Source organism: Fundulus heteroclitus, chromosome 12 (genome assembly GCF_011125445.2).
Source record: "Fundulus heteroclitus isolate FHET01 chromosome 12, MU-UCD_Fhet_4.1, whole genome shotgun sequence".
Lineage (NCBI taxonomy): Eukaryota > Metazoa > Chordata > Actinopteri > Cyprinodontiformes > Fundulidae > Fundulus > Fundulus heteroclitus.
The window spans coordinates 24673871-24687523 of NC_046372.1; the positions used below are offsets into that span (position 1 = coordinate 24673871).

Genomic DNA, 13653 nt, shown 5'->3' on the forward strand with positions numbered 1-13653 from the left:
TCCATTTTCTTACTCTTTCCATTTAGATTCACAATCATTCGATCTCAATCCAAACCAAGCACAGTAGAAAACTGTTGCCTCTTCCCATTAACAACACCTGAACTCAATCATGGTTGACCTTAAATAACCCCATCCTCCATCAGACGCTCAGAACTCAAAATGAAATACGCCCCCTGGTGGCGATAAACACAGGAAAGGAAAAATGTCTCCTACACCTGTAAAAACTCAAGATAATTTCTCTATCCATTCAGGATTTGGTCTTTTGCACTCCCCCATTACAATTTTAACTTTAAAATAATCAAAAACATTAAGAAGACTTTAGTAGTCTAATTTCTCCCCCCCCTTCCAGCTGATGTGAATCTGGGTCTGATCCGCTACGTGCTGCATCAGGAGAACATCCAGGAGACCATGGATAACTTCAAATTCCTGGTTAAAGACAGCAAGCCAAACGTGGTGAGCGACAACGTTTTCCACATCCAGTGGTCTCTGATCAGCTTTGAGCACAAGAGGTCTGTATCCATTACACCTTTTAAAACATTCATTAAAAAAGACCGCACCACTTCCATTTTTACTCCTTTTAAAATATAAAATAACATCTCCACTCCTCTGATTTCCCCTCAGCTACAACGTGAGCGAGAAGGCCGGTACCGTAGCTGTGACCGTGAAGCGAACCGGCAACCTCAATCAGTACGCCATCGTCCTCTGTCGCACCGAACAGGGCACCGCCGTTTCCACCAGCAGCACCGGGACGTCGCCAGGCCAGCAGGACTACGTGGAGTACGCCGGACAGGTAACTTTTTAGAAGAAAGCCCACGCAGACATTTCCATCAAAACCAGGGGTGTCAAACATACGGCCCGCGGGCCGGATTCGGCCCGCCGAACAATTTAGTCCGGCCCTGTGGCTAAATGCATTATCATTATAAAAAAAAACACTTTTTCCAGTGTCCTGTCTGGCAATGTGGCAATAAGATGCCACAAAGAGCTCATCAGATTTGACTTTCACAAGTGGACAAGATAAAAGGAAGAGAATGATAAAACAATTATTGAAAAAAACATATAATATGCAGTTCCTATATTGTTAAGAAAAACAATGCAGTTACAACACAACCATCATAACAAAGGTTGTGGAAATGAAATTATCGCATCTACCTCTAATACCCCGATTGTACCTCTAATACAACCGATTGTTTTTTCTTTTTTATGTTATCGTAGTTGATATTGAAACTACAGCTTATCATTAATCTATCCATGTTGGTCTCATTTGTGAATGAGGCGGAGTTTGATCAAGCCTAAAAGGTCCAACACTTTCCCCTCAGCTGTAACCCTTAAAGCATACAGGGCTGCGTCGTTCACGCTGCGTCTTTACGCATGATCTGCAGCTGCTCTATTTTACCCTGGTGCGCTGCGCGTGAGGGATAACAGTGGGGGAAACTGAAGCTCCTGATGTTACAAGCTTCTTGGAATGACCCTTAAAAGTGCACACCTAAATTATATGTAACGTAATTTTGCGCACCTGAATTCAAGCCAAGGCAGCACGCCCACCGAAGCGCCACTGGTTCTGTGTCGTTAAAAAGAAAATAGCATGAAACACAGCTACGGACTCTCCTATTGGTTTTAATTAGGACATTTTGGTAGGAGTGGAAAGATATTAAACGTAGTGATAAGGCTGCCGCTGATAAAAGCCCCTGGGTCTGAGGGAAGGGAGGGGAGAGGAGCAGACCAGAGCGTTGAGGTACAGAAACACAGCGCACGTAGTTAAAAAGAAAAAGCATAATTAATAAAAGCGAAATTTATAAACAGACTAAGTGGCGTTTTAGACTGCATCTTACGGTTTGGATCACCGAGAACATTCATGTTTTTAAAAAACACAGTAAAGCCAGAATAATTTTCGGTTCAAAAGTAAAAACGAGCCGTAGTCCAATCAGCGATTTCTTAGGTCTCCCACTGGGACGTACCTCTTCCGGTTTGTTAATGTTGTAGCGCTTTCCTAAATGTTGTAGCGCTTTGCACCTCAGGGCCACCGTAATTTTGTCATGCAGGACAGTGTTTTTAAGTTCCAAAAAATGTGAATAAATGTTTTTCAACATTGTATAATCACTGTGATCAGTTCTTATGCATAATGCACAAGTAAATGTTTAACTGAGTAAAAGTATTGTTGAAATTGCACATACTTTTCTTAAAAACGCTGAGGTTATTCATAATATATTGTGTAAAAGTGAAATTAACTTTATATAAAAATCAACAACAAGTCCACTTTTATTAGTTCTATTTAATTTTGCAATGCGTTAACTGGTGTGGCCCTCTTGAGATCAGATTAAGCTGAATGCGGCCCCTCAACCAAAATTAGTTTGACACCCCTGATCAAAACCTTCTGGTGAACCTCCTCTGGGTTCTTTAGGTCCAGTTTGACGAGCGCGAGGACACCAAGGTATGCACCGTAGTGATCAACGACGACAAGGTGTTTGAGGGGATGGAGAGCTTCCACGTGGAGCTGAGCATGCCGGTGTACGCGCTGCTGGGTGTAAACACGCGCGCTGTGGTCAACATCAACGACACGGAGGACGAGCCCACTCTGCAGTTTGACAAGAAGACGTACCACGTCAACGAAAGCACCGGCTTCTTCAGCGCCCCCATCGAGAGGAAAGGTACAGAGCCGTCTATAACTAAAGGGAATGAAAGCATGATTGGTGCTATGATTAGGTCATAATTCCAAAAAGAAAGCAGCCCTTACACAGTTTCTGTACACTGCAAAAAGGGAACTAAAAGTAAGTCAAGTTTTCTAGGAATGAGTGTATTGGTCCTTGATTTGAGTAAATAAATAAGATAATCTGCCAATGGGATAAGCTGTTTGCACTTAAAACAGGAACAACTCGTCTTCATCATCTTAATTCAAGTGCAGGGAATCTAATCATCTTATTTTAGGGGTCAAAATTCTCATTCCATTGGCAGATCATATTTTTTTACCTGCTCAAATCAAGGACAAATACATTAATTTAAAGACAATTTTACTTAGTTTCAGTTCCCTTTTGCAGTGTACGTTAGGCACATAAAGATGACTAAATCAGTTTACTCACCATTTTCTGCCGTATAATTGCTTTTTTCGTCCTAATACTCTTAATTATGTATCCTGAGTATTATGACGTCTGCAGATGATAATGTGATTTACGGTGAGAGTAGTGAGCTTGTGGATAAGCGGCCTTGAGAGCGGCAGGGACGCTTTGGAGAGATGACAAAATTAAAGTCTTTAGAAATATGATAGTCAGATGATGTTGGATCCTGAGCTTTGAGAACGAAGGAAAATGAGATAAAACACAGAGAAGGTTCCAGGGTATAGTGAATGAGAATATGCAGTGGAACAACGTCTTCCTGCAAAGATCTTTGCTTACAGCAGTGCTTCTCAAATAGTGGGATAAGAAAACCAGATACAAGAACATTCTTGGCTTTTTTTTGTCCAGAAATACAGGTCTAGTAAATTATTTTAAATGTGACAACAGCACCCCCTGCTGTTTGGTCTGCATCTGCAGTCAGCAATATGATGAATATTGCATATTAATAAATTCCTAAAAAAAAGTACAATACTTAATGTAACAGAGGTTTGTCTTTAATATTAATGGCTTCATATTATTTTGCCAAATGAGGTTCATAGCTAGTTAAAAGTTGACATCGGTCACTGGTTTACTCTATCTAATGAAGAGTTTGAAAAGAAACAATGCCTTATTTTACAACAATACAGACAGTTAATCGTTGTCAAATAAGTCGGCTTCTGAAAGTTTTTTAACTTTTGCAAAGGCTGAAGGGGTGTGAAGTTTGGAAATACTTCAAGTATTGTGAAAACAAGCGAGGAAATGCTCTGAGAGGCTTATTTTTTCATCACTAGACTAACACAAGCAGCAGGCATGGTGAGAATGTGAAGAGAGAACACCCAGGGGCTACACATGAGCTGACAGAAAACATAAAGACACTATATGTCTTTTGGAAAAGTTTCTAAACATTCTTTGAAGTGAAAAATGTTGTCTGTCTGCTATATTTTCCACAAAATAAATGTTAAGGGAAATGTTTTGGGCCACATATGATCGATTATGGCACACAAGTATAGAACTAATGTGCAGAAAAACTCATTTTTACTACGTTCAATTAATAAATACAAGTAATCTACAAGTTACCAGTAATTATTATTTAAAGAAAGGGTTCAATAGCAATAAATATTTTTTCATTCAGGTTGCATTAATGACTGTAATCTAGGGGGTTCCAAATGTGCCAAAAATGTTTGTACGTGTACATACAAGCTCTCTATGTGTTGAACATGTGAGTTAACAATTGTGTATGTGTATTAACTTTTTTACTGCAAAACATTTACAATTGTCAGCTCTGTCTTATGTTGTGTTTTGATCTGCTGTTCGCCACCATCAATATATTGTGGCATTTGACTGCATTGAACCATGAGCTTATGTTTTAATAATTGGGAAAATAATTATTAAAAAAAACAGCCTATCATTTGATTTAAAGATAAAACACAGGTCGAAATATAATAAAATGTGTGTCTTATTTTCCCCTTCTTTTGTAATACCATAAAGCGTTAATAAATAGTTGCTAGTTGGTTGGAGCTTGTTGCAGTAGAAATTTTAAAACTTATGTTATAAAGACCAATAACACCTATTTTTATGTAATTTTTAAGGTCTCTTAATTTTTTAGGAAAATTATAGATTTTCTCTCCTCGATAGCTCTAAATTGTGCGACCAGAGCTCCTTTTCTATTGCCAGGACTTTACATTTACCGGGTCCGTGGTTTCCCAGATAAAAGGTCTTTGTTTGGGGGTTGGATTACCCCGGGATTGTTGAGGGGTGGAGTTATGTGCTGAACATGGATGAATGGTGAACCTTTTCTTGCAGCATTCTGACATCCACTCACCTATCATAGTTTTTTTTGTACTTTATAAAAGTTTAAAATGTAAGCGTAGTCTTTGTAATCGAGAACGGACCAAAGGAAGAGGACTACGTCAGTTGTGCGTTCCTCCTCTTTTGGTCGTTTCTTGTTTAGCCTTTGTTTTCTTATTGCTGCCACCTGCTGGACTGGAGGTGTATTGTGTAGTTTGTTATTCACAACTTTAGATACAAAATTTCCTGGCCTTTCAGAGCAGTGGAAAAAGGAGGCATGGAGTAATTTTACCCAGGGAAATAAAGAATGATCATTTAGTCGTTGGTTTTAATATTTAAAACTGATGACTCCCTGTAGAAAAGAGGGACTGGTGACTGGTAATTTTCCTATTTTAAGTGCAAAAATCTTATTCCATTGGCAAATCATCTTATTTACCTGCTCAAATCAAGCACAAATACACCCATTTTAAGAACATTTTACTTATTTCAAGTAGGGCTGAACGATTTTGGAAAATAATCTAATTGCGATTTTTTTTTTCTTAAAATTGCGATTTAATACGATTTTTTTTCCAGTTTGATTTACCATGTCTTTTTAAACATATACAAACAACAAATCAATTTGTTTCCTCGCTGTGCAGATTAGTTGCTAAAAGACCCGCAGCATCTAAACTCAGAGCAGAAATGATTGTTTTCTGCCTACGATATATTTCAACCAAAATTGCAATTTTGACTTTTCTCTGCATTAACCACAAGCAACAAAAATGGCCTCTAAATAAAGATGTTTGTAAACAAAGACTATTTAAAACAAGAACTTTTAATGTTTCTATTAATCAGAATATTATTCAAGAGAACAGCTTTTAATTGATTTGGACATCAATCCTTGTTGAACATAAAGTGCAACCAACAAACAAGTCTATGTATTAAACTGATTGACCTATACTTAATGCTATATATGATTATATGAACTCTAAAACAAGTAATACAATTAGATTATCTCACTGCTGCCACTGTCTTCCCTTCCATGTGGAGGCAAACCCACTTTAAACATTTTACCAACACCTAATGGACGTGTCTAATTCCCTGATTGTTACATAGCCAAAAATTGCTGACTCTAAGAATTTGGAAATTGCGTTTTTTTTTTATTGCGATTATATTGAAAATGCGATTAATTGTTCAGCCCTAATTTCAAGTTCTGTTTTTGCAGTGCAGCAAACTTTGAGATAGACATGTTAGAATGGAACAAAACAGACTAATAAAAAATATCCCACGGCTGTTTTTTTTTTTTACATAAAGTTTGGAAAATTGCATGAACCAGATTTTATCTGCTGTTGAATTTTCACGTCTTCCATGTTTATTGTGAAACCACCCTGAGCTCTCCCTCTTTCAGGGGACGCCTCCAGCACCGTGTCCGCTCTCTGCTACACCGTGGCCAAGTCGGCGCGGGGCAGCAGCCTCCACGCTCTGGAGTCCGGCTCAGACTACAAGAGCCGCGGCACGAGCAGCGACAGCCGCGTCATCTTCGGCCCCGGCGTCAGCATGTCCACCTGCGACGTGACGCTCATCGACGACAGCGAGTACGAGCTGTCGGAGGAGTTCGAGCTGGTGCTGTCGGACGCCTCCGACAACGCCCGCGTGGGCGACGTGTCGTCAGCCAAGGTCGTCATCGACGGGCCCAACGACGCGTCGACTGTCACGCTTGGAAATGCGACGTTGACGTTCAGTGAAGACGTCGGTATGAACCACGATCTTACATCCAGAACAACGATCCCCATAAACACGCTACCGAAATCTAAACAACCGCAGCGAGTAAACATGTGGCGTGATTTCTGGTTGTGGCGTTTGACCCGAACAATTTGAGAAATGCACATTTCTAAAATTCATTTGATTTTGCTTTCGTCTCGGCTGTCCAGGAACCATAGAGGTACCGGTGTTGCGTCAGGGAAGCGACCTGTCTTCGGTGACGTCTGTGTGGTGTGCTACCAGACCTTCAGACCCCCCCTCAGCCAGTCCGGGAGTCGACTACATCCCCAGCTCCAAGAAGGTGGAGTTCAAACCTGGAAAAACTGTCGAGGTACCGTCATGTTGGTTTGACTGTGTTTTCAACATCCAGTAAAATAGCAGAAGTGGTATTAAAAGGCATACTATGCAACATTTTTCAGTTAATTAATGTGTTCCATACCGTTTTGGATGATTAAATGAGTCATTTCAGGTTGAACAAAGGTTTTCTCGTCCGCCCTGGTGGTCTGTGGGGGAAATACCGCACTTGCAATTGCAAGAGCTCACGGCCCACACTCACAGGCTCAGAAGTCTGGTGCAAGACCGCGAGAGTCGGTCTTGCTTTACGGCGAGAACTCCATGTGTTTTTGCCCTGCCATTCACTATATGCACGCGCGAAAGCAACAACAAAGAACCGCGTGGTAACGTCAAATAAACATGCTGTCATGGTTTAGGTCTTGTCTGGTTTCTTTTCTTGTCATTTTTGTGCAGTTCACTCGGCTCACCCTCCTGCAGCAATTAGTCACACCTTGTTTGGACACTAATTAGCCTTCATTCTCGTCACCTGTCAGACTCCCCTTATAAACTCACCTCGGTTGTTTCCTCGTCGCTGGCTCGTAGTGTTTGTTCCTGACCATCATGCCTGTCTGCTCCAGTTTCCCCGCATTGGTTCCAGTCTCGTCAGGTTTTGGTTTTGTTTGGCTGCGCTGCTAAGTTTTGATGTCTTCGTCCTGGTCTCGTTCCTTGTTCTGCAGCAGCCCAGCTCCGTTTTGCCTTGGACTTATGGCTCATGTTTTTGGACTCTGTACCTGCCAGCCAGCTCTTGCATCCTTCACCTCCGACTGGTAAACTCTGGTTCCTCATGTCACCACCATCTACCTGCAATAAACTGTCTTAACGAACTTCTCTGTGTGTGCGTGCTGTGTCCGAGTTCATCCACAACAAAATCATGACAGTACGAGCCAGCCAACAGATGAACTCGAGCACACACAGAGTCATGATGCAAGAGCTGGCAGGATCTGCTCCGGGAAGGATATGCTCCGCCTCGATCTGGGATCTCCGTGGGTGCCATCCGCCGCTGGAGATGCTCCGCTTCGACCTGGGATCTCCGTGGGTGCCATCCGCCGCTGGAGATGCTCCGCTTCGATCTGGGATCTCCGTGGGTGCCATCCACCGCTGGAGATGCTCCGCCTCGACCCGGGAGCTCCAAGGAAATCTTCGTCTCGCCGGACTCAGTTCTGCGGCTTCCACCTCTGGTTCGTCTCGCCTGGGTCGCCGTGTTGCGACGCCTCGCTTCTGTCTCGTCTCGCCTGGGTCGCTGAGTTGCGACGCCACGCTCCTGTCTCGTCTCGCCTGGGTCGCTGAGTTACGACGCCACGCTTCTGGTTCGTCTGCCGGGGTCGCATCCGCGACGCCCCGCCTCTGACTCTGTTTTCCTGGTTCGTCTTCCCCGCTGCTCAGCATTAAGGACGGCGCTCCTCGTCGTCGCTGCCCAGCGCTAACTGTTGCCGCTGCCCAGTATGCTAAAGACTTAGCTGCCCAGCGCTTTTGGTTCTGCTTTGGTTTCTAGTTTTTGCTTTGTTTTGGTTCCAGTTTTAGTATTTGTTTCGACTTTGTTTTCCAATTTAGCTTAACTTGTAGTTTTGTCTCAGTTCTATAGTGCTTAGTTCTCGTGTTTGTTTGGTATGTTTTTACTTTATTCTGTCTGATTTCTTTTTTTTCTTGTGCTCCATAGGTTCCTGCGCTATTCGGGTTCCTGCGCTATTCGGGTTCCTGCGCTATTCGGGTTCCTGCGCTCTTTAAAGGTCCCGGCGCTCATTAAAGGTCCCGGCGCTCATTAAGAGGTCCCGGCGCTCATTAAAGGTTCCTGAGCTCTCTAGTTAAAAGTAATGTTATTTTGTCTTAGTGCCAGCGTTCATTATTCTGTCTTTGTTTTGAGTTATTTTTTGATCCTTGTGTTTTGAGTTACTTAACATTCCTTAGTTTTAGTGTATTTCTGTGCTTCTTAGATTTCTTATTGTTCCTGTCTTAGTTTTTGTCTTGTGTCTAGTCCCTGCGCCGTCTGGGTTCCTGCGCCATCTGGGTTCCTGCGTTGGATGGGTTCCAGCGCTCTTAAAGGTCCCTGCGCTTATTTAGGTCCCTGCGCTTGTTAGGTTCTCTGTTCGTTCTGGTCTCCCCTAGTTTCCCTGTTCTAGTTCCCCGGTGTCTCTGTTCTGTCCTCCTAGCCCTCTAAGTTCTTGTGTTTAGGCGCCGCCAGAGCCCTCCGGCGTTCCAAGTCACCGGCTGAGCCCTCTGGCGCGCCCAGCCTGTCGTTGCCTAGTGCACGCAGGTCGCCGCCAGAGCCCTCCGGTGGTTATAAGTCGCTGTCTGTGCCCTCTGGTGCGCCCAGCCTGTCGTTGTCTAGTGCATGCAAGTCGCCGCCAGAGCCCTCCGGCGCTCCCATGTCGCCGGCTGAGCCCTCTGGTGCGCCAACCTGTCGCTGCCCAGCGCACGCAGGTCGCCGCCAGAGCCCTCCGGTGGTTATAAGTCGCTGTCTGTGCCCTCTGGCGCGCCTGACCTGTTGCTGCCTAGCTCACCCTCTAGTTCCTGGTATTTTGGTTTTCTAGCGTGTTAGGACGCCCTTCGTTCCTGTTTCCCTAGTGTTTAGATTCATGGCGTTAGATTTAGGGTTCCCCGGCGTGTTTAGACGCCCTCTGTTCTCGGTTCCCCGGCATGTTTAGACGCCCTCTGTTCTCGGTTCCCCGGCATGTTTAGGCGCCCTCTGTTCTTGTTCCCTGGTTTGTTAAGATGCCCCTTGGTTCCCTGTTGTCCTCTAGCCTTAGGTTCCCCGGATCCTCTAGCCTTAGGTCCCTCGTGTTCCCTAGCCTTAGGTCCTCCGTGTTCTTGACTTTTTGGCTCCCTATTTCTCTGGTCCCTTTGGTTCCCTAGTGTTCTCTGGTCCCTTTGGTTCCCCGTGTTCTCTGGTCCCTTTGGTTCTCTGGTCCCTTTGGTTCTCTGGTCCCTTTGGTTCCCTGTGTTCGCTGGCCCTTTGTTCCCTCAGTTATGACTCTTGCCCGCCATCCTGCCTTCCCTCCACCCACCCTGGTTCGGTCATTTTGTAGTTTGTTTTGTTTGATTTTAGGCCGTCCGGAGTCCGGCCTTGAGGGGGGGGTAGTGTCATGGTTTAGGTCTTGTCTGGTTTCTTTTCTTGTCATTTTTGTGCAGTTCACTCGGCTCACCCTCCTGCAGCAATTAGTCACACCTTGTTTGGACACTAATTAGCCTTCATTCTCGTCACCTGTCAGACTCCCCTTATAAACTCACCTCGGTTGTTTCCTCGTCGCTGGCTCGTAGTGTTTGTTCCTGACCATCATGCCTGTCTGCTCCAGTTTCCCCGCATTGGTTCCAGTCTCGTCAGGTTTTGGTTTTGTTTGGCTGCGCTGCTAAGTTTTGATGTCTTCGTCCTGGTCTCGTTCCTTGTTCTGCAGCAGCCCAGCTCCGTTTTGCCTTGGACTTATGGCTCATGTTTTTGGACTCTGTACCTGCCAGCCAGCTCTTGCATCCTTCACCTCCGACTGGTAAACTCTGGTTCCTCATGTCACCACCATCTACCTGCAATAAACTGTCTTAACGAACTTCTCTGTGTGTGCGTGCTGTGTCCGAGTTCATCCACAACAAAATCATGACACATGCAAGCATAGCGAGTTTTTTTATTATTATTATTATTATTTTTTTTTTTTTTTATAAAAAAATTATAATTGGCCACCTCGCCAAGATAGCGCTGCGGGAAACCCTGATGTTCATACCTTCACTGTGTTAGTCATTGTTTGTACTGCCGTTTTTTCCACTTTTCGTTGCGTTCGCCTGTCTGCTAAGCTCAAAACAACCAAAGCGCCTGGCTTGACGGAGAAACCAGAACAGCTGAGCATCTTTATGACAGTGCACTTTTACTTTCGCCCTTTGGGGGGAGCCTCGCTGGAAAATCAACCCCGGTTGCATAGAATACCTTTAATTAGGTGGTTTGTTTTCTTCTGACCACATCGCTGCAGTAGCAAAGACTCACGCCTCTCTATGTTGGCACAGTTCTGAAAATGGCGTAGAGTATTTTTCTTCCCCGGGCTGCTCTATTAATCATGAACATGCCTCTACAAAGCTTCAGGACTTGTTCCGTTGCTCCTGGAGTCCAAGAAACTTCAGCTTTTGGGTCGGACAACTGTGTGTTGCTCCTTCACCCAAAGTGAAATGGGATTATTCCTGCAGTCTCCGGTTCCGTTCCCTTTCGACAAGGAATTCAAAACGGGTGTGGATGAAGATTTTAAGTTTAAAGCAGCCACTGAAAAGGCCGCATGTTTGCTCTTCTCACCTTAATCAGCAGTCTTAGTCCAGCTGGGCTAAGGCTGACCTCAAGAGAAGAAACGTCTGCTTAATAAACCTGCTGATAGCAAATCAGATATGATTATACATTTCAGAAATGATTGGGAATATAGGTGCATCCTTTTATGATGGCTAATTAGTCTTAATTGACATACAGGTCTTTCCATCACCAACCACATTGTCAGCCTACAACAGAAAGCTGCCACTTAGAGTACAAAAATCCAAAATGATTGTGCTCACAGCAAATTTAAAAGCTTAGAAACCACAAAATGACTATCTAATTAATACTTAACATATAACTCCACAACACTGCCGCTATGTCCTTGGTCCAGCAACACACAGGCATCCTGCTGTCTGTTCCTACTGACGATGAATCAAGAACTCAAGTCTGGTGACGTGTGGCATAAATATGAAGCTCCAGCTATGATTATATAATCCCATTTAAGGGGTAAAAGTTACCATTCCTCTCATTTTCATCAGTATTTTCTCTATGAGAGACACTTTTATATTTGGGAACAACAGTCCAGGAGTCACACTAATAATTTATGCAAAGCATCATGGATTGTAGGGCAAAGATGGATAGGTTATAGTAATCAGTGTTTCCATCCCAGTTCCCTGAGCCAATTCCTGTAGAAAATGAGGAGGGAGGAGAGAAGATGAGAGGATTAATGAATCTGGGCAGTCTAGGTCTAGGAATGAGCCCCTCTCTCTATGAGCTCCGGCCATAATTTCCAAACCTTCCTCTGTTTCTTGTTTTTCAGACCTGCAGTTTGACCATCGTCGATGACGTTCAGAATCCATCCATCGAAGGACCGGAGTCTTTTGTCATCTTCCTCAGTTCTCCACAGGGGGCAGTCCTGCAGGAACCCTATGAAGCAAATATAGTCATCACCGACACCTTCCAGGACAGTACGTACCTATGCCCACGTTCTCACTGAGACTAAGAACGTAGAGAACATGGACCCGGTTCTGAAGTCCTCACTAAGACTAAGAACGTAGAGAACATGGACCCGGTTCTGAAGTCCTCACTAAGACTAAGAACGTAGAGAACATGGACCCGGTTCTGAAGTCCTCACTAAGACTAAGAACGTAGAGAACATGGACCCGGTTCTGAAGTCCTCACTAAGACTAAGAACTTAGAGAACATGGACCCGGTTCTGAAGTCCTCACTAAGACTAAGAACGTAGAGAACATAGACCCGGTTCTGAAGTCCTCACTAAGACTAAGAACGTAGAGAATATGGACCCGGTTCTGAAGTCCTCACTAAGACTAAGAACGTAGAGAATATGGACCCGGTTCTGAAGTCCTCACTAAGACTAAGAACGTAGAGAATATGGACCCGGTTCTGAAGTCCTCACTAAGACTAAGAACGTAGAGAACATGGACCCGGTTCTGAAGTCCTCACTAAGACTAAGAACGTAGAGAACATGGACCCGGTTCTGAAGTCCTTCCACTAAGACTAAGAACGTAGAGAACATGGACCCGGTTCTGAAGTCCTCACTAAGACTAAGAACGTAGAGAACATGGACCCGGTTCTGAAGTCCTTCCACTAAGACTAAGAACGTAGAGAACATGGACCCGGTTCTGAAGTCCTTCCATGGCTCCCTGGATCTCAGAGAATAGACTTTAAAATCCTTCTGTTAGTCTATAAATCCCTGAATTAGCACCTAAATACATCACAGACTTGTTATCAGGGCATCAACCCTCCAGACCACTCAGGTCTTCTGGCTCCAGCCTGCTCTGCAGAACCAGAACCAGAACCAGACATGGAGAAGCAGCATTTAGTTCCTATGCTCCACTGATCTGGAACAAACTCCCAGAAAACTGTAAAAGTGCTGAAAGCCTGAGTTCCTTTAAATTAAGATTAAAAACATGTTTGTTTAGGACTTTAACTGTTCTAGTTAAACTGTTTTACTGAAACATCATTAGTTCAACTTTGTAGTCCAACTGTTTTTAATATTTGCTTTTAGTTTCTATTCTCCCATGTTCTATTTTGTTTTTACATTTTATACCAACATGCTTTTATTCTGTTTTATTTTCCTATATTTTAATCATGTAAAGCATTTTTCGTTGTCTTTGTACTATACAAATAAATTTGCCTTGCCTTGCCTGGCCTGTAAGAAAATCATGTTGCTTCATTCAGCTTAATTCAAAGCTAAAACCAGTTCTTCATCCACCTCTCAGTTCCCACCATGCAGTTTGAGAAGACCTCCTACACCGTGAAGGAGAGAGACACCGTCCTCCACGTCCCGGTCATCCGGACCGGAGACCTGTCCTTCAAGTCGTCGGTGCGGTGTTTCACCCGAACCTTGTCTGCCATGGTGATGGACGACTTTGTGGAGAGGAGGAACGCGGATGAATCCCGCATCACTTTCCTCAAAGGAGAGAAGGTAACGCTTTGCTTCAAACTGTTAAAAAAGAAAAAGAGAAT

The 13653-nt window shown here is 43.9% G+C and overlaps 1 protein-coding gene across 1 annotated transcript in view; it reads left to right on the forward strand.

The window, feature by feature from the left end:
* fras1 (Fraser extracellular matrix complex subunit 1) overlaps positions 1–13653 on the forward strand; it is a gene marked incomplete in the record, with an annotated part of 388110 nt that overhangs the window by 348933 nt on the left and 25524 nt on the right. Inside the window, 7 exon segments of the mRNA XM_036144334.1 lie at positions 350–509; positions 622–790; positions 2399–2645; positions 6262–6606; positions 6785–6945; positions 11984–12131; positions 13407–13612. Of these exon segments, the coding sequence (XP_036000227.1) occupies positions 350–509; positions 622–790; positions 2399–2645; positions 6262–6606; positions 6785–6945; positions 11984–12131; positions 13407–13612 (1436 nt within the window).